Raw genomic sequence first — 22,808 nt, 5'->3', positions numbered from 1 at the left:
ATATCCCAACAATCGAGGTCCAGGTCCTGGTCAGTGTCCCCAGACTGAGGAAGCCATGCCCTGAGATGGGCAGTGGTGTCAGTGGCAAACTTGTAGGCCCCTTGGCCCTGGAATCCCAGGCTCTGGCCAGTGTCCCAAGATGGCAGCAGCCATGTGTAATCAAACCAGTGGGTACTCTGACAAGAACTTCCAGGCAGTAGTAGGTAGCAGGTGATCTGTGGGCAAACAGCAGTTTGTTGGTGGGTGACCATGGGGCTTCCAGATGACAGGCAGGTGAAGGGCAGGTGAAAGGCAAAGAGCAAACGGCAGGCGATCTGCAGCATCAACGAATTGACCTTGATGTTGGACTTTGAGGCTCTGGCCAGAGTCCAAAGATGGAGGCTGCTATCTGAGATGGCTATGGTGGTAGTTGTGGAGTCCCAAGATGGAGGCAACTGCTGAGGCAGCAACTGGGAGTGACTCAGTGATGGTGGGCGGTATGTTCACAGACGAGGAGCCCGGGGTATGAGGTGGGAGGACTCCCCAGTTATGTTTTGATGACTGATATTAGAAATGCAGAGGGCCAGGGCATGCAAACTGTGCTGTCACATGGGACTCCAAGTTGAGAGAGGCCCTGTGTTTGACTTTATGCTCCATTGTTACTGACTTGAGCTTCCTAATGCTTCTCTCTTTGAACTTCATTTTGAGAGAGAAGTATGTAGGACAATCAACATGAGTGGGAGGGGTACATATATATAATTAAAAAATTTCCTGTTGTTATCCCACGCACATGTTGGGGTTTGTGATGTTTCCATGAGAACAGAATGCTGTGTGAATGCGTTGTGCCTAATGGCTGAATGGGGGGAGCCCTGCTTCCCATCTGAACTGGAACTTGCTTTAAACACAGAAAGAAAGCAAAAGTTGCTCTTGTTACTTCCCTGTATTATTTAATTATTTGTACTGGAAATTATGATGGAATAGGGAAGGGAAAAATGGAAAATGTTTCTTCTCAGTTTTTCCTTAGCCATCGGTAAGCTCAAAGTAGAGTTGGCAGAATTTGCACACAACAGGAGGTGAAAAAAAGATAATTCCCTTAATTTTGTGCAGTGTCTTCACTGTATGCATATGCATGTATGAGCTATGGAATATTGATGTATAATTTTGGCAACCCTCTATATGGATTAAATCTCTTATGTTTGCATTTCAAGTGGATATTGAACAATATAAAAATAAATGGTAAAATTCATGCTGCTAATTTAATGTTTTAATTTTTCTTAACTTGAAATGACAAAAATAATAAGTAAAAGACAATAAAAAGCTGAAAGACCATTGGAGAAAGGAAAATATATTTTAGTACCTTCAATGACTTTTTTTTTTTTTTTTTTTTTTTTGCATTTTGAGCAAAGAAGTTGGCATTTTCATTTGCAACAGCCCCACATACTACATAACTGTACCTGAGGGGTACCCTTTAATGCCCTCATAAAATAAAGCAGAAAAGAAGAGCAAAGTAAGAACTAGGCTGGTGTGAGCAACTGAGGTTGCTGTGAGCCTTTGTAAGTGACTTAGATGAGACAATGAAACCTGTAGGGTCAAGAGATCTATCTGCCTCAGGGTGTATGGGAGAAGCTAATGTATACATGGACCTTTAAAAGTAACAGCTGCTAGGTGGTGGAGTCTGCATCTGAAGGCAGCCTGACCCCAGGGCCTGTGCTGTCACCCAGTGTGTGCAGGAGAGAAAGGGAAGTAAGCAGCTAACTGGGTTGCGTTCCCCTTCCCCACCTTTAGCATGCACTCCCCAAAACTCCTATCCCAGAAATAAGGAGAGAAATATCTCAAGATTTTTCTAAGGATTAAGTAAAATTTAATGTGTGATCATCATCACAATGTGGACCTAGCGCATGGTAGCTACTCAAAAAACACATGTGTCTTTCTCTTTCTTCTCAACTATGACTTGGGCTTAACTCTGTGTATCACATCTCTCTTATCTCCCTGCCCATGCTTCATTAAAGTTCAGGAAGCAGGTACTCCTGGTCCTTAGACTAGACACAACTGCTCTTAGTTAACTTTTGGGGTCAGGGACAGCAGCCAAATTTTTCTTTTTTTCTTAAAGCTACAGACCTGATTGCATCAGTGCTTTACCCTGATCCAACCAAAAGATTTGGGAAGCTTAAACTATGGTGGTGAAATAAAGTGATGTGAAGGCATGGTTTATTAGCATTTTATTTTATGTTTTGTGTCCCTTTCCTGGAATTTCTTGTAATAGAAATTTCTTGACTTATCAGTGCATAATAATATAAGCAATGTCATATTCTAACAGCCACTGATATCTTAGAATAATTTCATTCTCAAATTCAGTGTTCTAATAGAACATTATTCTATGAGTAGCTTTGGTAAATACAGGGATATTTGTGTTTTTATACTTGTCAGTTCACAAAGAAACAGGTGGTATTTCGCATTTTTATTATTATATAGAGATGTTTAGGGTTGACATGATAAGAGTTCTTTTTCATGAAAAGAACTGGAACTAAGCTCATTTGGGATGCAGAACACAAACTCACAGTGAATCTTAATGAAACCAGGCTTAAGACGATTTTTCAGACAAGGCAAGGGATCCTTGTAGGATATTGCTTCAGAGCTGGTGCTAAGAAGGAAGGATTTAGAGAGATTAAGCTGTGCAAGTGGTAAGAAGGGGACAAAGGAAACAATAGGGGATGACTCTACATGAACAGTGGTTAAGAGCAACAAGATCCAGGAAGTGAATTAAAATCATTTTAGAATGCACAGGAATAAAACACTAGGTCTCTCTGGCTAGAAAGAATAGTCATAACTCAATTACACAAATGTTATTAAGCAGAGAGCTTCAAAGTGGGTGCGTTGTGGTGAACCATGCTTGGCATTGTAAGAGCAATTCATAATAGACTCCCTAGGGGAAATCTCATGGGGGAAAAGAGGAGATGCTGTGGTCAGAATAGCATCTGGCCTCAGGTTGGGAAGAAGGCAGTGATTCCCTATTGCAGGCAAGGTCTTGTCTCTGTGAAGAAAGGGATGTGACTTTGTTAGCCACGGAAAAGACGACAACCGAAAGAAGCATGAAGGATGCTCCGTGGACATTCTGAAAGAAAAGAGGTTGAGATGAGAGCAGTCAGGCCATTCCAAGGTGTCTCAGATGGGTCTTAGAAGTGTGTGTTGTAGGAGGGCTCGTGGTGGTGATGGTACTCCCTCCTAAATGCATAAAACCTTAGGAAGACAAAATATTACATGACAAAATATTACAAAGCATTGTAAGAAAAATATTTGCATCACAAGCATATGATTATAATTGTTATGGTATTTTATTCCCTAAATTACTTGGAAGTGGTTACACGATTCTTTGCTTGTTTTTGGTTTGTTTTTAAACTTAAAGGTTGTGCTGTTTATATCAGCAGTTTTCCTAGCGGGCTGAATGTGGAGGTCCAGCCTCTGCTTTAATTGGCATGTATGAGCAAGATGGGAAAGTTTTACACAGGGAGGAGGAAAGGACCAGAGGTTTCAAAGAAATTGTGCAGACTGGCTTGATCTGGAGGAAAAAGGAAGAAAATGAGCAGACCTGTGCGGCAACTCTGTTTGCTTTGTAGCAATCATATGGAATTCTCACGGGGGGAGGGTGGAATGCAATGGAAGTGGCAGTAATTAGAAATCTGATTAGCTCCACCTTGAAGGAAGGCCTGACAAGAGTAGCTTGTGGTTTGAGCCACAATTTCATTATGAAATTCTCAAAAGGAAGACTAAGACTCATGTATAAAATATAATATAATGCTACTCCCCCACCCTTTACACTGCAGTCATTTCCCCACCTCCCAACTTCTTGTCAGTCTGTGAACATCCTAGCTAGCTATTAGTTCATCAGTCAGCTTGCAAGTATCCTTCTCCGTTATTGATCCCCTGTTAACCTGCGGAATTCGACTGCTTAAGGATAGCTCCACCGCCATTTTTTTTCATGCTTTCTCTCTCCTTCTCGCTTTCATGCTCTCTCCTCCTGGCTTTTCACTCTCTCTCTTGTGCATGCTCTCTCTCTCTCTTTTCCTCTCATTTTTTTCTCTTACCTTGTAGGGAGACACTCTATCTGTTTGCTTAATAAACTCTCTTATGTGAGTTCCTGTGTCCGGAGTGGTTTCTGGGTTCTTACATAAAAGAAGTAACTAGAGCCTGTGTATTGGAGAGATTTTCTAAAGACAGCTGCCCTTTTGTTTCTATCACAGATTCTGGTCAAATCAGTGTATTACAAATAACAAATCATACATGCTTGTGTTCTCACTGAGACCGCATTACCTCCAAAATCAGAACCACTGACTTGGGGAGAGGTTGAAGTTGACTCTCCAGGGTCCAGCATGAGGGTTCAGAGTGGTTTGAGAGCAGTTCCTTGGATAGTTGTGAGGAGTTCAAACATTTATATCAACCGTGCTGTGAAATCCACACATATTTCAGCACACTTCAGTTAATACAAAGGTTAATGTTAGGATCTTTTTTAACATCACGGATGTGATTTGTTATTTGTTCAAACTATTTCTCTAATGTGGTAAAGTATTTTCATGTATCAAAACTAATTTACCCCCTTGAGTATGATAATGTACTTTGCAGAGTTGAGCAAAGTCCTAAGCAGTCAAGGACAAGGGTGTGTGATCCCTGCCTCTTTGCTAATGTGATGGCTCCCTTCTTTTCTCTCTCTTTTGAATACTGTGACAATGATAACATCTCATCTGATTTTCTTTAACAATAACTCAAAGTGTTTTAAAAAGACATTTCCAAATGGATTCATAAACTTTAAGTGACAAATGGCTTTTTCCTCCCTTCAGGTGGAATTGGCAGGTGGAAGTGACAGTGTCAGAGGAGCCGCAGAGACTGATGCTGTGAGCCTCCCATGCTGCCCCGTCAATGGCTGCTAATTGCTGATGGGAGTTTCCTTCTGAGAGAATAATTCCTTGTGTGTAGACCTTTTGTGGCCATATTTGATTATAGTACTAGGGCTAAAAAAGCCTTTGGATTTCTAAAAGAAGGAAAGTATTTTTTATTAAATATTCTTAATTTTGCAGGACAATGATACTAACACAGAGATACCAAAATAAACTTAATCAAATTTCAGTTGACTGTTCAACTGGCTATGAGAGTTTTTAGGAATAAAACTAAAGGAAATACAAATGAAAAGTTATGTAAGTGTGAAAGATTTGGGGAAAATAATGGTAGAAGTTTATGGAATTAGAGTCAAAACTAAGGTGATACAATGGAAAAATATATCTAAGGTGATATGTGAAAAACAAGATCCAAAAGATTATAGGTCTTACTTGCAGAATAGGATGTGTTCAGTGGTACAAAGGAGACACTCGAGTCATTTCTTTTCCCATGCTGTCAGTCTCTACAAGATGCTAAATCAACATTAAGATGACTTGAGAGCAAGGTGTGGTGGTGCACACCTAAAATACCAGCCACTCAGGAGGCCGAGGCAGGAGGATCACAGATTCAAGGTCAGTCTTAGCGATTTAGGCCTGGAAGCAACTTGGTGAGACCCTGTCTCAAAATAAAAAATTAAAAAGGGCTGGGGGTGTGGCTCAGTGGTGAAGGGCCTCTGGGTTCAATCCCTAGTACCCCCTCCCCACCAAATGACTTGATATTGAGATTCTAGATTAACTCTTAAGGAACATACAGTCTTGGTTTCTTTGTTTATCTTAAGATCTGTAAGATCTATACAGATTCTGATCATAGTGTCAGGCCCTTCACTGCCTGTTCTTTAACATCACAATTAAATTACAGATATTCTAGGTCTCTGAAAACATGAAAATCATGCATAGCCATGACCATGATGTCTCATCATTTGCCACCGTGCACAATGGATACAGTGGATACTGTAGAGTGTTAGTCTTATGGAATTAAATTATTTAGAAGGCATGCAATACAAACTGGCTGCTGTAGTGGTCAATCAAAATGGTCTGAGTTGCAGCTCTGCTGACGAACAGTGTGGCAAGATTGCTAGTAATAACAGATCCCATGCTGGGCTCAGAGTACCTAAGAATGTGATAAAATACATTACCTATGCTATATGTGGCATTTCTTTTAACATCTCTTAGACTAGAAGAAGTGGCAAATCTACATTTCTCTTGCTGTCAAAGATGAGGCAGTGAAAATAAGGAATGAAAGCATCAGTTTGTGGGTGAACTTGAATTTTCATAAGATGAAACCACACGCTGGCAGGGTAGAACCAGCACAGAAAGTGTGGGTTTGTAGTTGACCAATGTGCCCTTGGCTGCTTCTCTTTCTTTATGCTCTGGTTATTTCCCTATATTGAGGTAACTTTGAAAGATGCTTACACGCACATTTCTCTTGTAAATCTGAAAAAAGTTGGTGGGTGAATTTGCAAAGATCTTTTGTCATTTCTAACTCTGAGCGTTGTTCTAATGTGACAATGTTTGTATGTTTCTCAGTGAGTAAAGAAAATTAGTTTAGCCTCTTTGTAAACTATCGTAGAAAACCCAAATTACTTAATGACTTAGGCAATTTTGATATTATAGTCCAGGATGTTGAATTCCATAAAAATTAAGATTTTGAGAGTTTGAGGTTGTCAGGAAGAAAACTGTCACAATTTTCAGTCCTCCTCCTATGATGACAGCAGAAAATAATGAACACTTTTCTGTTGTTAAAAAAAAAATCAAATTCTGGGCACACACTGTCAGTTATGTTTACAGAGTGCCTGAGCGCTGTGGAATTGAGGGATGTGCTCTGCTGAGGAACTGGCTATAGCCTGCTCTCTCATTCATCAGGCATCTTCCTTTGCCTGATCAGTACCAGGGCTCTCTGAAGAACAGCATGGGCTGATTGCTTTTTGTGACACTCCCCACTACATTTTTCTTTTTCTGTACAATAGATGACATTCATTTCATTTTCTTCCATAGAAAAACATCAAGTTATATTTATGTACTCTTATTTCTGTTACAGTTAATAACTAAGGGCTTGAAGCAAACAAGAAATTATTTGGCATGAAATATGAGGCAACCTTTCATAATTACAACAGCATAGAAGACCTACATGCTGGAGACTGATGGAAAACTGCACATAAAACATAGGCACATAGGTCAAATTTCTAGGAAGTTATATTTCTTTTTCTGAAAAATTCTATCACTGTATAAAACCTGTTAAATAAAGGTTTCAGGTGACATTTTAACTTACATTTCAAGGAGGTAAACAGTGATACATGTCTCCCTTCCCTTCTTTCTTTAGGTTCTCACTCTTCCACTACCATCAAGATCAATCTATGCCTACACGGTATTATTAGCTAACCAGGATAGCCTCTGTCTGCAGAGAGAAAGAATCAATAAACATGTAATTATTGATTTCTCATGTAGTACCCAGCATGTGAATGTTGCTGTTGGGGATACAAAAGAAATTGAAGCGTGGTTCATCTTACAGGAGTTTAAGATTAATCTTGCTGAGGGACGAGTTTATGAAATCACTGCTATTTTAACATTTTGATTTATGAAAATGGTACCTTCATATGGTTCAAAGTAGTGATTGTGAATGACAAAACAGTATGTAATCAGATCTCAAATGATGGGGTGTAAACTACAAATGCTACCCAGACTCTGTGCAAGTATATAAGGGGGCCTAAATTCATCAGAGAATATCGTGAGGATGGATTGTATTGGGAGAGGTGAAGAACTTTAGTGCAGTCCTTCCCAGCAAGAGGAAGTTGTGAAGGTGGGATGATAGAGTTCAGATGGAAGGATCTCACTGTTGGACTGGGATCCAGCAGGACCTGGGATGTGAGAGAACTGAACTGGGAATGACTGGGTTTGCTGTAGCACTAACTGTTAAGTGCTGATTGGAATGGAAGGGAAAGACTGAGAAATACAATCCAGGGGACATATTCCCTAACTGTTCTAGCTGCACCAAGTTTCTACTTTATGAATTCCATCCTTTCCTTCTTTTATGTCCTTCTTTTCATTCAGTGATTTTTATGTTCCAAATGTATTACATGTTATGCTAGATGCTGTGTGTGCATGACATTGTTTTTGACATGTCTTGTTAACTACATTTTAAGAACACATATCTTCCCTCCCTAAACCAATTATAAGTTTTATTGTTACGAGGACCATGAGTTTTTGTTTTTATTCTTTCAAAAACTAGTCTAGGGCTGGGGACATAGCTCAGTTGGTAGAGTGCTTGTCTGGCAAGCATAAGGCCCTGGGTTCGATCCCCAGCACTGCAAAAACAAAACTAAACAAAACAAAACTAGTCTATATGCGACAGTCACCACTGACATGAAGAAGAAAAGCAATGGTTCTGGTTCTTAGATCCAGACAAACAGGTATAATAAGATATGATGATTTTACAGGTATAATAAGATATGATGATTGTTACTAGCAAATTATAATGGGATTAATTCTTAGAATATTCTGGAAGTGTGAAAGACTTCGAAAAAGAATGATCCTTCAAGCTGAGACTTAAAGGGTAGAAGAGTTTTGGAGACACACAAAGATGTGTGGTAGGTTCGGGAGGATGGAACTGCCTATACAGAACACAGACATGGAGGATAAAATGACAGGGCCCAGGATGTACACATGTGTCAATACTGGTGAATGAAGGAAGAATAGATTTTGTAAATAGGCAGGTGCTGGATAGACATCTTTATTTCCAAAGAGCTTAGGGGATGATTCGAGTTGACTGGGAAAAAGTGGTCAGACTTGTTAGAACCATCTCCGGTAGTAAAGTGGATGACAGAGGGGATGAGTGGCCTGTCTAAGCAGGGAAACTGGAAAGGAAGTGATTGCTGTTGCAACCATTTGTGACAGATAATCCAGGAGCAATAAAGATACAAGGAGAAAATACAAAAAATAACATGATAAAATGGATGGACCTTGGTGTTTGATAGAATATGGGGGATTAAATGGAGAGAAAACAGGAACTTCATCTTGTTCATATTTGTGCCTCCAGCACACAGAAGACCTCACGTCTAGGTACCCAGTAAGTATTTGTCAAAATGAACATGTTGTTTGATTCAAGAGAGCCTGAGATTTAGATTTTTAACAAGCACCCTCATCTGACATAGGTGGCTAAGAGGGAAAAGTCCTGGGGGACCCTGCATTTCCCACTGGAGAATGGTTGGGTGCCAATCACAAACAGAAGAGAGGCAGGAAGGGAAGGCAGTGTGTTCATCTGTGGACCATCGTGGGACATATTGTTCATTTCTAGAAGAGTCAAACTATAAGACATATATTACAAGGGAGTAGGGGATAGGAAGAGAGGAGAAGATAATGAAGAAAATGCCAAATTAGACTTCAGAAATATAGAAAGAGGATTAAGAAAGAAATTAGGAGAGATGTTTTCAGGCCGAACATTTTTGAAATCATAGTTTGTCCAGAGAGTTCATGAGAATGCAAATTGACACAATCAGTGTTCAGCTTTGGGGGTCTCAGGAAAGAGTATTATCAGTATTGGAAAATTAAGGTCCCTTGCCTTTTTTATAGGTTTTATAAGAAATTAAAAGTTGCCTTATGGGCTGGGGATATAGCTCAGTTTGTAGAGAGCTTGTCTCAAACACACAAGACTCTGAGTTCAATCCCTAGCACTGAAAAAAAAATTTTTTTTGCCTTACATTTCATGTTGTTATATAAATGGTGACCTTGTGCATCTCTTCACCCCAGAAAGAAAGGAAGCCTATGGAATGGTGATTTTAGTAGTAACAACCAATCTATTATTACTGAACAATAGCACCTAAATATGAAACTATCACTGTTAAAAACACTGACTTAAATCATCCTTTCTTAAACAGACATTTGCAAAGTATATGCCTAATATTAATCATGATGTTTTAAAGGAATATGATTTTTTTCAATTAATAACCTTAGACTACATAAATTGATGCATTATCTCTATATAAGATATGATGGGCAATAATCACCTCATATGTGGTCTAATTTAGCTGGTCCCAAGGAGTTTCGAGTGATTGCCCTCAAATATTAGTTGCAAAAACCCTGATGGAACTCAAAGTCTTTTAATTCAAGAGGACCTTGGACTTAGTGTTTTGAACGAGCACCCTCCTGCGATCATGACACAGGTGTTCAGAGGAACGTTGCCTTACAATGCTCTTTGCAGCCTGCGTTTTGTGTAGCTGGTGTTGTTGTGCCCTCAGGTGGTACAATGTGGAACTGTATGTTTCAGATTTCTCATTTTCACAGGTTAGAAAACGGAAGTTCATTGTGTCCACCTGTTATCTAGCCTTTATTTAACCACAGTCTAAGCCTACAAAGGCAAGTGCAGATATTTCGCCTTACTTTGAGAATTTTGAAGGAGGCTTTAGCTGAAGATTCCAGAAGATTTATATGGTGGCAGTATTTTCATAGGCCAAGCACTTATTCTTTGCTTGGTTTCTCCCTCTGCGTATCTTTAAGGGTTTAGGAGATCTATTTTAGAACATGGCATCCCCAGAGTTTGCAAGCTTATTTGAATTTTTTATTTGAATTTTTTATTTGAAAGTTTTTAGCTACTGGGAAGGACGCAGTTGATACATATACAATGAAGGGCAAGTGGCATAAAGGGGTTAAGGGTAGAAATTCTTTCTTTCCCTTCTTTACTTTCTGTCTCCTGGCAGCCATTAAGCAGATATTTGTAAAACACCACCACCCCAAATAGTTTTTGTGGGTGATATAGTCATAGCTGGGATATCTTTTGTATAAATGAAGAAAGAAATTTAGAACTTTGTAGCCTGTAACAAAGGGTCCAAGCACTAAACGCAGGACAAACTATATTCAGAAGTAGTAGAGCTTCACTAGAGGGATAAGAGGACTGCAGCCACTCAGAAAATCCTAATGGAGGACATGACATTTGAACTGCAAGCCCCTAAGAATGACTTCTCTTGAACCTTTGTGCAACTGTGTTGGTGACTTATATACCATACAATTATTTTTGTTCTTATTGTGGTTCTTTGATTCATTAATTCAATATGAATTATGTTCCAGGTAGTGTGGGTGATATAAAGGTGTATAAGACTGACTTAGTCTCTATTTGTATGGAACTCCCATTCTGGTAGCAGAGAAAATCAAGAAACGACTGTATAAAAATTTACAAAAAAATATAAATTGAGATAAGGCCTATGAAGAAGCAAGTAAGAAGCTGAGGTAGGAAATAACTTTGACAGGTGGGATAAGGTCTATTTTTGTAAGAGGGCTAGAGAAAACCTTGAGAAAAGTCAAGCTTCTGTGTCTTTTGCATCCAATGATATTTTAAGTGCTTCCCATGTATTAACTCTGCTAATCTTCCCAATTCTATTAGGGAATATACTTTTATTATACCCATGTAGCAGGTCAGGAACTGAGGCACTGAGATATCACATCAATTGACATAATTTGTAAGTTGTGGAGACTGAGTGCAGGTTTACATCGCCAGGATCCCACTCTCTTCAAAATGCTGGTGGCTATTTCCTGTCAAGACAGAGGAGACAGCAGGCAAGAAGCCTTCGAGGCAGGAAGGCACTAGAGGGCCAAGGCACTGGAAGAGGACCTGTAGTGGGGAACAGGGAGACGGTGCCAGGGGCCTGGCTGTGTTCTGAGAACAGACCAGGGTCTGGTACTAAGGACCCTTTGAGAATGCAGTAGGGAGTCTTGGATTTTATTCTAAGCATAGTGAATATCCCACAACTGTGAAATGCTACAAGTGTGTTTTAAACAAGATTTGAACATGATCTCATAAACCTTTTAGGAGGTAACTCCTACTACAATGTGGAGAACACACCAGGAAATCAGTTAGGAGGGCTCATTAGGTTGGCATAGCACTGGGGAAGTGTTCTGCATCCTCAGAGGTGGTGGGAGCTGATAGCCTACACTGATGAGGGCTATTGGCTCTTTCAAACATGTGCTAATCCAGAAAAGCACATTTGGTATTAGTAGATAGTGAGTTAAAAACAAAATAAAACCAGGGTATATTATTTTCCCGAGCAAAATAGAACCACTAATGGTTGAGAGAAAGTTCTTTTTTTGTGTAATATGTTGATTTCACAGATGAGATATCGGAAAAGGTAAGTGATTAATTGCTTAACTGTTAGTTGCAGACTTGGAAATAAAACGAATGTGATTTTCTTTGACCTAACACATGCATGACTATTTTCTACTTAAGAAAGACAAATTTAACTTCTAAGTTGATTTCCCATCAATGCTAGAGCACTGGACTACTTTGTGATAGGTCAAGGGCTTTCTTAATTTCTTTCCCCTTTCATTTGGAATGGTTTTCTCTGAGGACATTTAATCAATTCTCTTTTCACAACATGCTGTGAAGCCATGTTCTTTCTGAGAACTTTCTTCTCTCCTCATACATGGAAGTAGAAAGAACAGAGAAAAGAACAAATTAGTAAACTCACTTCTCCTGTGATTTGGTCACCACCTCTGTCTTCTTGTTTGGCTCTAGTGTGAACCAGGAATTCAGAAAGGATCAGAGAACCACTGAATGCTTTGGATTACAAGGAACATGCTGGAAAACAGGAGTTGGCTACCTCTAGGCAAATGTCTTCATCCATGGCAATTAAGAGTGTCCCTGAAGAATCACTAAAGTATTCTTAAAGAAGAGAGGCAAGTCCTACAGGGGTCACTTAATCTTACCATGGCCTTTCTGTCCAGTATAAAATATCAAATTGTTTTGCAGTGCTGAGTGATTGTTCGCCAGCTGAAACTTCAAGTGGAATTCATAACTGAAGCTGATGTCTGAAACCCGTGAATAAGCCAGGAACGAAGTGTATCCAAAGGCATCCGTGCCACTGAAACTGGGCTGAGTAATATTAATAGCTGTGGAAAAACCCAAACCAAACAATTAAAATAAACCTGTACATGTACTTATAAAAGGAGGGTTATGTTTTGCTGATGCATCTGGCAGGATAGTCTGTTTACTATCACAGTAATTATACTTAAGTGCCCTTCAGCATTGAGCAACTAAGTGACTCAAAGGGGAATTTCAAAACCAGAACAAAGGAAGTGCAATGTTTTTGGATCCTTCATAGAACCCTTTCACTCACATACCCTTTCTACATAATGAAGATTTGCTTTAAAAGCAAAGCTCTGTGTTGAGAAACTCAATTTTAGAAAATAGAAAAGATCACTGGCAGTCAACGTGTTTGCTCAGGTGCTTGGTAAACATGATCTGGCGTCCAAACACTGGATATGACTTAGAAAGAAACTCACGACTTGGAACAAACTGTGCTTTTCTAGTCCTGAAGCTTTACATGAGCCAAAGCAATTCAAAGACCAGTGTGTACAAGATGGAGTCTAATTGAGGGGTATTATTAACTATCCATTCTCTTTTCTTCCTGCCTCTAGTCTTACATCCAATTCCCTACTTTCATTGTTCTTTTTTTTTTTTTCTTCTATAATAGTCTCAATTGGTTTTTATTTCCCAAACCTGAGGAGACCACAGGAAACAGGAAGGGGGATGTTCAGCTCCACTCCTGTGTTTTATGGACAGTGTTCCAGGGTTAGTGGAATTTCCTAGGATCCATTTTTATTGATTGGGGCATTTAGATAGAGGGAAGAAGAGCTTCTCTTGATTACATTATGTTGTTTCTTTGTTTTCAAGAGATGTTGCATCTCCTGGAAAGCTGTAAAACTAGAATTTTTACAAACCTTAAGAAACGTCCTCACTCTGGTACCTAATGCTTAAAAAAAAAAAAGACCCATGTCTGGTTATAATTGTTTATATAGCGAATAATGGTGATATCTCAGAAAAAATGAATTTCTTATCAGAATTTTTATTTCTGTCTCTTTCAAATGATTATTAAACTGGACTATTTGAGTGGAATAAGTTAGATTCTTCATTTTGGTATTTTGTTAGAATCTTAGTTTGTACCTTGAGATAAATGGCATAGGGCAAGTTTAATTTTATCAAAACTTGCCAGAATGTGAAATAGGATGTTTGAGATATGTTAGTTTTCATATTTACATTTTAGCTAATGAAAGAATTTTGTTAGTGTTTCAAACTATTCCCGTCAAGTACTTACTTTCAGTGGCTGATTAAGGGGACATGAGCCATATTGGAATTAAAATAAAATAAAAATACTAACAGTCTTTCAATCTTGACATTAAAAACAGTGGAAATAGAATTCTATAACATTTTAATATCAAAAAAGAAATGGAAAGCTTATTGTTTCATTTTAGCATTTCTTCCTGTTACAATTAACAAGTCTGCTTAAAGGTCTTACTATATTTAAGTTAAATTGACAAAAAAAAAAAATCTCATGTATTTTATTGTCAGATCCTGTGCTTTGTATCACAGGATATACAGATGGTGACACAAGGATAAGAAAGTACACTCTCTCGCCTGGGGAGATAGCCCAGCTGGTGGAGTGCTTGCCTTGCAAGCACAAGGCCCTGAGTTCGATCCCCAGTACCGCAAAAAAAAAAAAAAAAAAAAAAAAAAAGAAAGTACACTCTCTCAAGGAGCTAGTGTCAGGTCAATAAATTCATTTAAATTGTACTGAACTGAAAGTCAAGGTTCAGCTGCTGAGCGGTAATTCACCTGGTAGGTGAAAGGGAAAGATGATTTCAGGTAGAAGGAACAACATGTTCTAAGGTGTGAATGCTAAAATTGCATGTTATACTCAGGAACTCATGAAATCTGCAAATTTTAGAATGAAGTGTAAAAAGTGGAAAGGAAAGGGAAGTTCTCAGAAAGGAAATGAAATAAGGTAGACAGATGTCAAATCATGAGGAGTTTTATATTTTCTCTATAATCCTTGAGTAGTTGGTCAATGATCGAAGTTACTGTTTTAGAAATACTACTCTGTGGCAGGGTATGGTTTTGAATGCCTGTAATCCCAGCTGCTGGGGAGGCTGAGACAGGAGGATTGTAATATTGAGGCCAGCCTCTGCGACTTAGTGAGACCCTGTCTCCAAAAAGAAAGGAAGAGAAAAATACCACTCTGTGGGGAAGTGTGAAGCTCAGATTAGGTGGAGAGAATGAAAATGAAAACTGATAAAGTCAAGAAATATAACAATGAGTTAAGCTTACAATCACAAAGGTAGGACAATTTATGAGAAACTCATTGAAAAAGGAAGTGATATGTTATTTAAACAGTTAACTAATAGAAATGTATCATCAGTGATAGTATTAATCAGAATTAAATATAAGACACAATTTCAGCCTATCAAAAAGAAGTACATTCAAACTTTGAGAATAACTCTGTCTACCAGACTGGCTCTGTCACATGTCCAGCATTTCTCAATCTGGGCCTCCATCATGGCTCATCTTGACTGAGGTGGGCTTAATATTTTAAAAATATTTTTATATGCAAGAAACATTGGTTGAATAAATTGTATTACTAAAATAAATTTAACTGTTTCTTTTTACTTTAAAAATTGTGGCTACTAGAAACCAAAGTTATACAGATATGTCACATTCTACTTCCATGGAATGGCACTGGAGAGAGAACCACGTGTTTCTTGGTAGGTAAATTCTTCCTCTAAACTCTTAGTTGTGATTTACTTCAACAGACTTTTTCTTTGGCAACTCTGAACCTACAAAATGATAGGATTGTTCTAGGGAACAAGTGGGTCAGGAGAAGCTGTCAAAGGTAATGGAGACTATCTCCTAAAGGCTTCTATGTCTTCATGTCTTGATCCTGCTCAAATGGGCAGGAAAACATGGACTAACCTGGATTAGGAGAAAGAAGGCTTTCAATTTTACAAATCATTCTTTCCAGTTCTTTAAAGTAAGCCTTTATGGACTTCAACCAGGTGACATTTGGTTAATGTGGTTAATCTATTGCACAAATACTCAGTTCAGACTTCTGGAAGTATCAGTCATCATCAATTTAGAAGATTAAACAGATAATAATGGGATTTTTGGGGGTTATTAAAAGTGTATTTATTTCTTTGTAATCTCTGATTACTTCATGACTCCAGGATGTAAACTCATGCATTATTTTCCAGTTCTTTACAAGTTATAGCAATGAATTGGGAACAAGAAGGAAAAAGACAGTTGCTGGAATTTAAACTAAATATTAATTGTTTGGTATATGGACGAAGGCAGCTAAATCATTAGCAATGTCCTGGAAACATTTCATGCACAGTCAAAAGTGTCTCAACACCATGTAGAGCTATTAAAAATTCTAAGAATCTCTAGTGAAGGGAGGATGTCATAATATTTTCTGTAATATTACAGTGCTATATTAGAGCCTCAGTGTATAATCTTTTTGAGACATGTTATGTTACGTCTTCAGAAAACATTTTAGGAATTATTTTGCCACAAAGATGTTATAAAATCCTGTTTCTGGATCTTTACTAAGACGATTTTTTCCTCCCAATAAAGGCAGAGAAATAGGCATCATGACTTTAAATATAAGTGGTTTTTCCTTTTAAAAAATATGCTGCAGTTAGTTCTTTGTCTTCATCTCAATTACAAAGTACATACAAAGTGACCAGGATGAGCTACTGAGCTGTGGGAAGCAGACAAACAACATCCCGGATTTCAGAGCTCTTCTCTGCTCCTCCAGCCAGCTGGCTGGAGGGAGACCGGAACTGCCACACCTCAGTGCTGGGGGCCAGGGTGGCGGGAGCCACCCTGAGGAGTTTGGACTTCCTCACTTCCTGTAAACTTGGTCAAGGTATTTCATGTCTCTGTTTTAGTTTCTTTATCTGTACAACCAGGTAGTAACGTTCTGTGAAGCACAAGAAAAGTACAAGGGAGAAGAAAACAGACATCTGACTAATGACAGGCCTCAAATGGGCGGAGCTCTTGTACCAATCCTGCTGTCCCCTTAGGCTTCCAGTGGTGTCACTTTTCCAGACTCCATGACTACAGTTTCATTTTCCCCACTTGAACAACTAATATTCCTTGTCCTATCAATTAATGATCTACTTCTTATTTCACTGAGAAAAATATACCCTATCAACAGAACTGCCACACCCTTTTACCAGCAAATTCTACCACCCTTGAATCTTGCATTTCTGTCTGCATTCTCTAGAACCTTCCCTCTGATTCCAAGACTGAGTCTGCCTGGGTATGGGATCTACTCCTCATCTGCTCAACTTCAGAAATTCTGGCCTATTTCTTAGGAGGCACCAAGTTATTCTACTCTATTGGAACATTCTCTTCTACATAAAATGTGCTAGAATATCTCCCTCTTAAATAAAAATCTTCCCTTAGCTCCACATTCCTCAGTAGCTATGACTTGTTTTGTTGCTCAGTGTCATAGCAAGATGATTCTAAAGAGTGTCTACATTGATTCTTTGAAAAGTCTACTGCCTTTCACTCAGTCAGCCTCTTTGTGTTTTTTTGGACTGAAGCACTTTATTCTTTCTGTGAAGCTAAAGAATCACATGAATTTGGCTTTGGAGTGCACTTAGGCACATTCCCTTCTTCTCTTAGAGCTGACATCTTCTCACTGCAGGCTGCCAGGGTCATGACTCATTCAAACATTCTGAATTATGTGACCTCTGTGGAGCCACCTGTCAGAGGACTGTCCGTGAACCTGGCCCACGTTGCCTTTGAGTGGTGTTGGGGCAGGGAGGGAGGTGGATGATGACAATGGATGGAAACAGTTCCTGTTCTCAGTTTGGATTGTTAAGGACCAGTGAGAACAGGGCCATATCCTCCCACTCTACTAGAATAGTCAAGGAAGAGAGGTTCTGCTAGATGGGTGGCACCAAGTCATTTATACTATCAGGAATAAATTCTTGGATTTGAGTGTTTCATAAACAAGTGATAAGGACATAAGGGCATAACCCTTTCCATGAAAAGATTTATGTTTACATTCTGGCATTCTGGTCCCTCCTATTAAATTACAATAAACTTCATCTGTTAAATGCTTGATTTTCTTACATTTTTTAATTTCAGTTTTTTGTTTTGTTTTTATGTACTCTATTTTTACAGAATGCATTTTGATTTATTACACAAATAGGGTACAACTTTTCATTTCTGTGGTTATACATGCTGTAGATTCACACCATTCGTGTACTCATACATCTATAAAGGGTAATGTTATTTGTCTCATTCCAGTATCTTTCCTTACCCTGACTCCTCCCTCCCCTCATTTCCCTCTACATAATCCAACATGCCTCCATTCTTTCCTTACCCTCCCTCCCATTATGTATCAGTATCCACTTATCAGAGAAAACATTCAGTCTGGTTTTTTTGAGATTGGTTTGTTTCACTTAGCATGATATTCTCCAACTCTATTCATTTACCTGCAAATGCCCTAATTTTATTCTTTTTTATGACTGAATAACATTCCATTGTGTATGTATACTACAGTAATGCAGTCACATCAGTGTTTACAGCAGTTCAATTCACAATAGCTGGATTGTGGAACCAACCTAGATGCCCTTCAATAGATGAATAGATAAAGTCAATTCCATTCTTATACAGAACTACTGTGTTGTTACAGGTATCTTGCAACTCCTCATAGGACACTTCAAGGATGTAGTGTTCTGGCACACACTGGAGTCCAATTCCATTCACAATAGCCTCAAAAAACAAAAAAATAAAAAACCTATGAATAAATCTAACCAAGGAAGTGAAAACCTCTATGAATGAAACTATAGAATATTGAAAAAAGAAATTGAAGAAGACTTCAGAAGATGGAAAGACCTCCCATGTTCATGGATAGGCAGAATTAATATTGTTAAAATGGTTATACTACCAGAAGCATGCAATTCCCATCAAAATACCAATGACATTCTTCACATTACTAGAAAAATGTCCTAAAAAATTCATTTGGAAGAGTAAAAGACTCAGAAGAGCCAAAACAATTCTAAGCCAAAAAAACAATAGTGGAGGCATCACAATACCTGACTTCAAATTATATCACAGAGCTATTGTAACAAAAATGGTATGGTACTGGTGTAAAATCAGACACATAGACCAGTGGTACAGAACAGAAGACACAGAGACAAACCCACACAGATATAGTCATTTGATCCTGGACAAAGCTGCCAAAAATATACATTGGAGAAAAGATAGCCTTTTTAACAAATGATGCTGGGAAAACTAGTTATCCATATGTAGAAGAATCAAACTAGACCCTTATTTCTCACCCTGCACAAAAATAAACTCAAAATGGATCAAAGACCTAGGAATTAGATCAGAAACCATGAAACTCCTAGAAGAAAATATAGAATCAACACTCCAGCATAGAGGAACAGGTAATGATTTTTCAATATGCTCAGGAAAAAAATGCCAAGAATTAATAAATGGGACGGCATCAAATTAAAAAGCTTCTGAACAGCAGAGGAAACAGGAACATGAAAACCTACAGAAAGGGAGAAAATCTTTGCTAGCTACTCTTTAGACAGAGAATTACTATGCAGAATATATAAGGAGCTAAAAAAAAATCTCAACACCTAAAAAATCCAATTAATAAATGGTAAACAAACAGATAATTCTCAAAAGAAGAAATAAAACAGCCAACAAATATTTTAAAAATATTTAACATCATTAGCAATTAGGGAAATGCAAATCAAAACTACACTGAGATTTCATCTCACACCAGTCCGAATGGCAGTCATCAAGAATACAAATAATAATAAATTCTGGAGAGGATGTGGAGAAAAGGGAACACTTAACACTGATGGTGGAATTGTAAATTAGTACAACCACTATGGAAATCTGTATGGAGGTTCCTCAAAAGACTAGGCATGGAACCACCATGTGACCCAGCAAGACCACTCCTCAGTATTTATCCTGAAGAATTAAAGTCATTGTACTACAGTGGTACAAGCATACCTAAGTTTATAGAGCACAATTCACAATAGCCAAACTATAGAACCAGCCTAGGTGTCCATAAATAGATAAATTGATAAAGAAAATGTGCCATTCACTCTTGATTTCATTCAAATCAGGTTATCTTCTTCATTTTTCTCTGAGACTTCTTGTGTTAAGATCACCGGGGACCATCATCTTTCTAAATTCAACATTAATTCTGCTTTTATCTTATTCAATATCTCCAAAGTAAGTGACATGGTTGATCTATTATCTATAATGGAAGATCTGTAATCTTCAGAGACACAATACCTTCTTTGCCCTCTAAATCAAATCTGTTCTCTAGTCTTCCTTCTCTGCTCAGAGCCCAAACTAGGCATCATCTTTAAATTGTGTCTTTCTCTGCTACCTCAACCAGTGAACTGTTAAATCCTATTATCACCATCTTCAAAATATACCCAGAATCCCACTACTTTTCCCCATTATCATTATTGCTACCAAAGTTCAACACACTCTTTCTAGACTGGACTACTGTATTTGGTTCTTATCCAGTCTCCCTCTGTAGTCTCCCTCTACAGAGGGCCTATTGTCCCTCTATAGTCTCCTTTCCATTTTGTAGTCAGAGTAATTTTTAAAATAAAAATTTCATATTTAAAAATCCTCCAGTGTTTTCCCTTGAAGTTTGAATTAAGATAAAAGCTCCTTAGTGTAGCCTAAAGTTCCTATTCTCTAAGTTTATTTTATACTCATTTTATTTTGCTCATATGGTCCAACCATGTCAATTTCTTTTTGTTTCTCAAACAAACCTAGCATATTCCTGGATCAGGGCTTTTGCTCTTGCATTTTCCAACACTGGAAGCATATTCCCCTCAAAAGGGGTATAGCTGTTTTTTTAACTTCCTTCAAGACTCTGCTAAGTATCCTCTTTTCAGAGGAGTCTTCCTGGATGACTCTATTAAACTCTGCATCTCCTCTTACCTCAATAGCTTTCTAGTTCCTTAACCTGCTTTCTTACAATTCAATTATATGCCACTTTTTAAAAAACTTTTTATTGTTTCTCTCCCCGTTTACATTTCAGTTTCCACTAGAATGAAGAGCTGGCCTGTCCTTCCTGAACTCTAGGTCAGGCAACAGTGCTTGGTTCAATTGAGCCTAGGATACATATTTATCAAAAGGATGGATGCACGCAAAGGGTTTAACATAGTGTTTAGGGCATAGTGATATATATTATATGTTCTTTTTCTGTTCTTACTTTTATTCTGCTCTTACGGATTTAACTTTTCTGTACTTATGTGAATATTCTTTCTTACATGATTAATTAATGTTAGATGAAGTTGAGAAATAAAATTTCTCTACCATCACCAGTGCTTATTTTTTCATGCTTTTTTTTCCTTTTTCTAGTCATTTGCCTCTAAAGAATAAGATTATGTCTAGATCTTTGCCATAATATTAAAATTCTATTTTTTTTCTGGTCTTGGCACAAAGTCAGATAATATGTCACACATCGATTCTGAAAACCAAAGCAAAGAAAACTCCACCTTGACAAATTCATTGTTTATCATAATCAAGTTGTATATATATATATTTTACAAATTTTATTTTATGAATATTAGTTTATTTTTAATATTGGGCTATAAACTCTTTTTTTTTTTTTTTTTTAGTGCCAGGGATTGGACCGAGGGGCACTTAACCACTGAGCCACATCCCCAAACTTTTTAAAAAATATTTTTAATTTTGATACAGCATCTTGCTATGTTGCTTAGGTCTCACTAAATTGCTGAGGCTTGCTTTGAACTTTTGATCCTCCCGTCTCAGCCTCCTGATTACAGGTGTGCAACAACACCACACGCAACTGTAGTGTCTTTTTAACTTGGTAAACTAAAAATATTAAATTTATTTTGGGCAATTGATAGGTGCTTTCTTCTTTTTCCTTTTTTTTTTTTTTTTTTGGTATTGGGGATTGAGCCCAGGGGCTCTCACCACTGAGCTATATCCTCACTCTTTTTCTCTCTTTCTTTCTTTCTTTCTTTTTTTTGCGGTACTGGGGATTAAATCCAGAACCTTGTGCTTGCAAGGCAAGCACTCTACCAACTGGGCCATATCCCCAGCCCACCCTTTTTATTTTTTATTTTTAAGAGAGTGTCTTGGTATTTTGCCCAGGCTTGCCATCTTGCTGCTTCAACCCTGAGTAGCTGGAATTACTGGCATGTGCCACTGTGGTTGGTTCAATCAATAGTTTTTGATAGAAAAATGACTATTACATGACAAAATATGTTTATAATACCCTTACAATCTTATTTAAAAATTTACAATTTTGATCTGAAAAACATTCCTTAAGTTCATCAGAAAAGAATACTAGAAAATATTAAAACTTTTCCAGGGTAGACTATCTTGTCTAAATGTAATTTTTTAAAAATAAAGTCCATTGCTCTAATTTTATACAGATACAAAAGACCAAGAGGGGAAGAAAAAAAAAAAACTGGTTGGTTTTTACTTGAATTCTGTTTTCTATATGCTGTAGATAGTCTCAGTAGAGTGGACACCAGGGAGTGCTGAGATAGTGAAAATCCAATTCAGTTCTTCCTTCTCTATTTTGTATTTTAATGAAACAAGCAGATGGTGGATAGATTTTTCTTCCCCTGGAAACTGCTGATTTCGAAAGGCTCCAGAATGCCAGTTTACCAAGCATGGTGTTCAGCAGCATATCATACCTCAAAATATACATTTAACTTTGCAGGAAAATTAATTTACCCTTAGGCAGATGGATAAATTTGTAAAAACACAAGATCACTGCTGGCCTCTCCAGCTTTTCTTTGTAGATTTGAATATAAACAGCTTTATTCTCTCTTTGTTCTTTGCTTCTTTTTAATAACTTAGAAATAGGTTTTGCTCAGTTTCCTGCTCAAATGCAATTAAGTTATAAAACCATGCATGAGTCCGTTGTCATCGTTGTTTCTATTTTAGCTGTTGAACTAAAACCATACCCTTGTGGGGTATGATTCCAAACTGTTCAGCATCATCATTTTGAAATAAAAAGTGTTAACTTACAAATGTGATTTTCATTTAAAGGGAATCAAAATAACTATCTCCTGAGATCTGGCTAACAATTATGGGTGAAGAAGGTGTGT

General features: G+C 37.9%; 1 protein-coding gene across 1 annotated transcript in view; it reads right to left on the bottom strand.

The window, feature by feature from the left end:
- Eys (eyes shut homolog) overlaps nt 1–22,808 on the bottom strand; it is a 1,705,088-nt gene that overhangs the window by 74,761 nt on the left and 1,607,519 nt on the right. Inside the window, 1 exon segment of the mRNA XM_047559194.1 lies at nt 12,594–12,776. Within this exon segment, the coding sequence (XP_047415150.1) occupies nt 12,594–12,776 (183 nt within the window).

Source organism: Sciurus carolinensis, chromosome 7 (assembly GCF_902686445.1).
Source record: "Sciurus carolinensis chromosome 7, mSciCar1.2, whole genome shotgun sequence".
Lineage (NCBI taxonomy): Eukaryota > Metazoa > Chordata > Mammalia > Rodentia > Sciuridae > Sciurus > Sciurus carolinensis.
The sequence above is the reverse complement of the archived record's forward strand: the minus strand, read 5'-3'. Positions and strand labels throughout refer to the sequence as shown.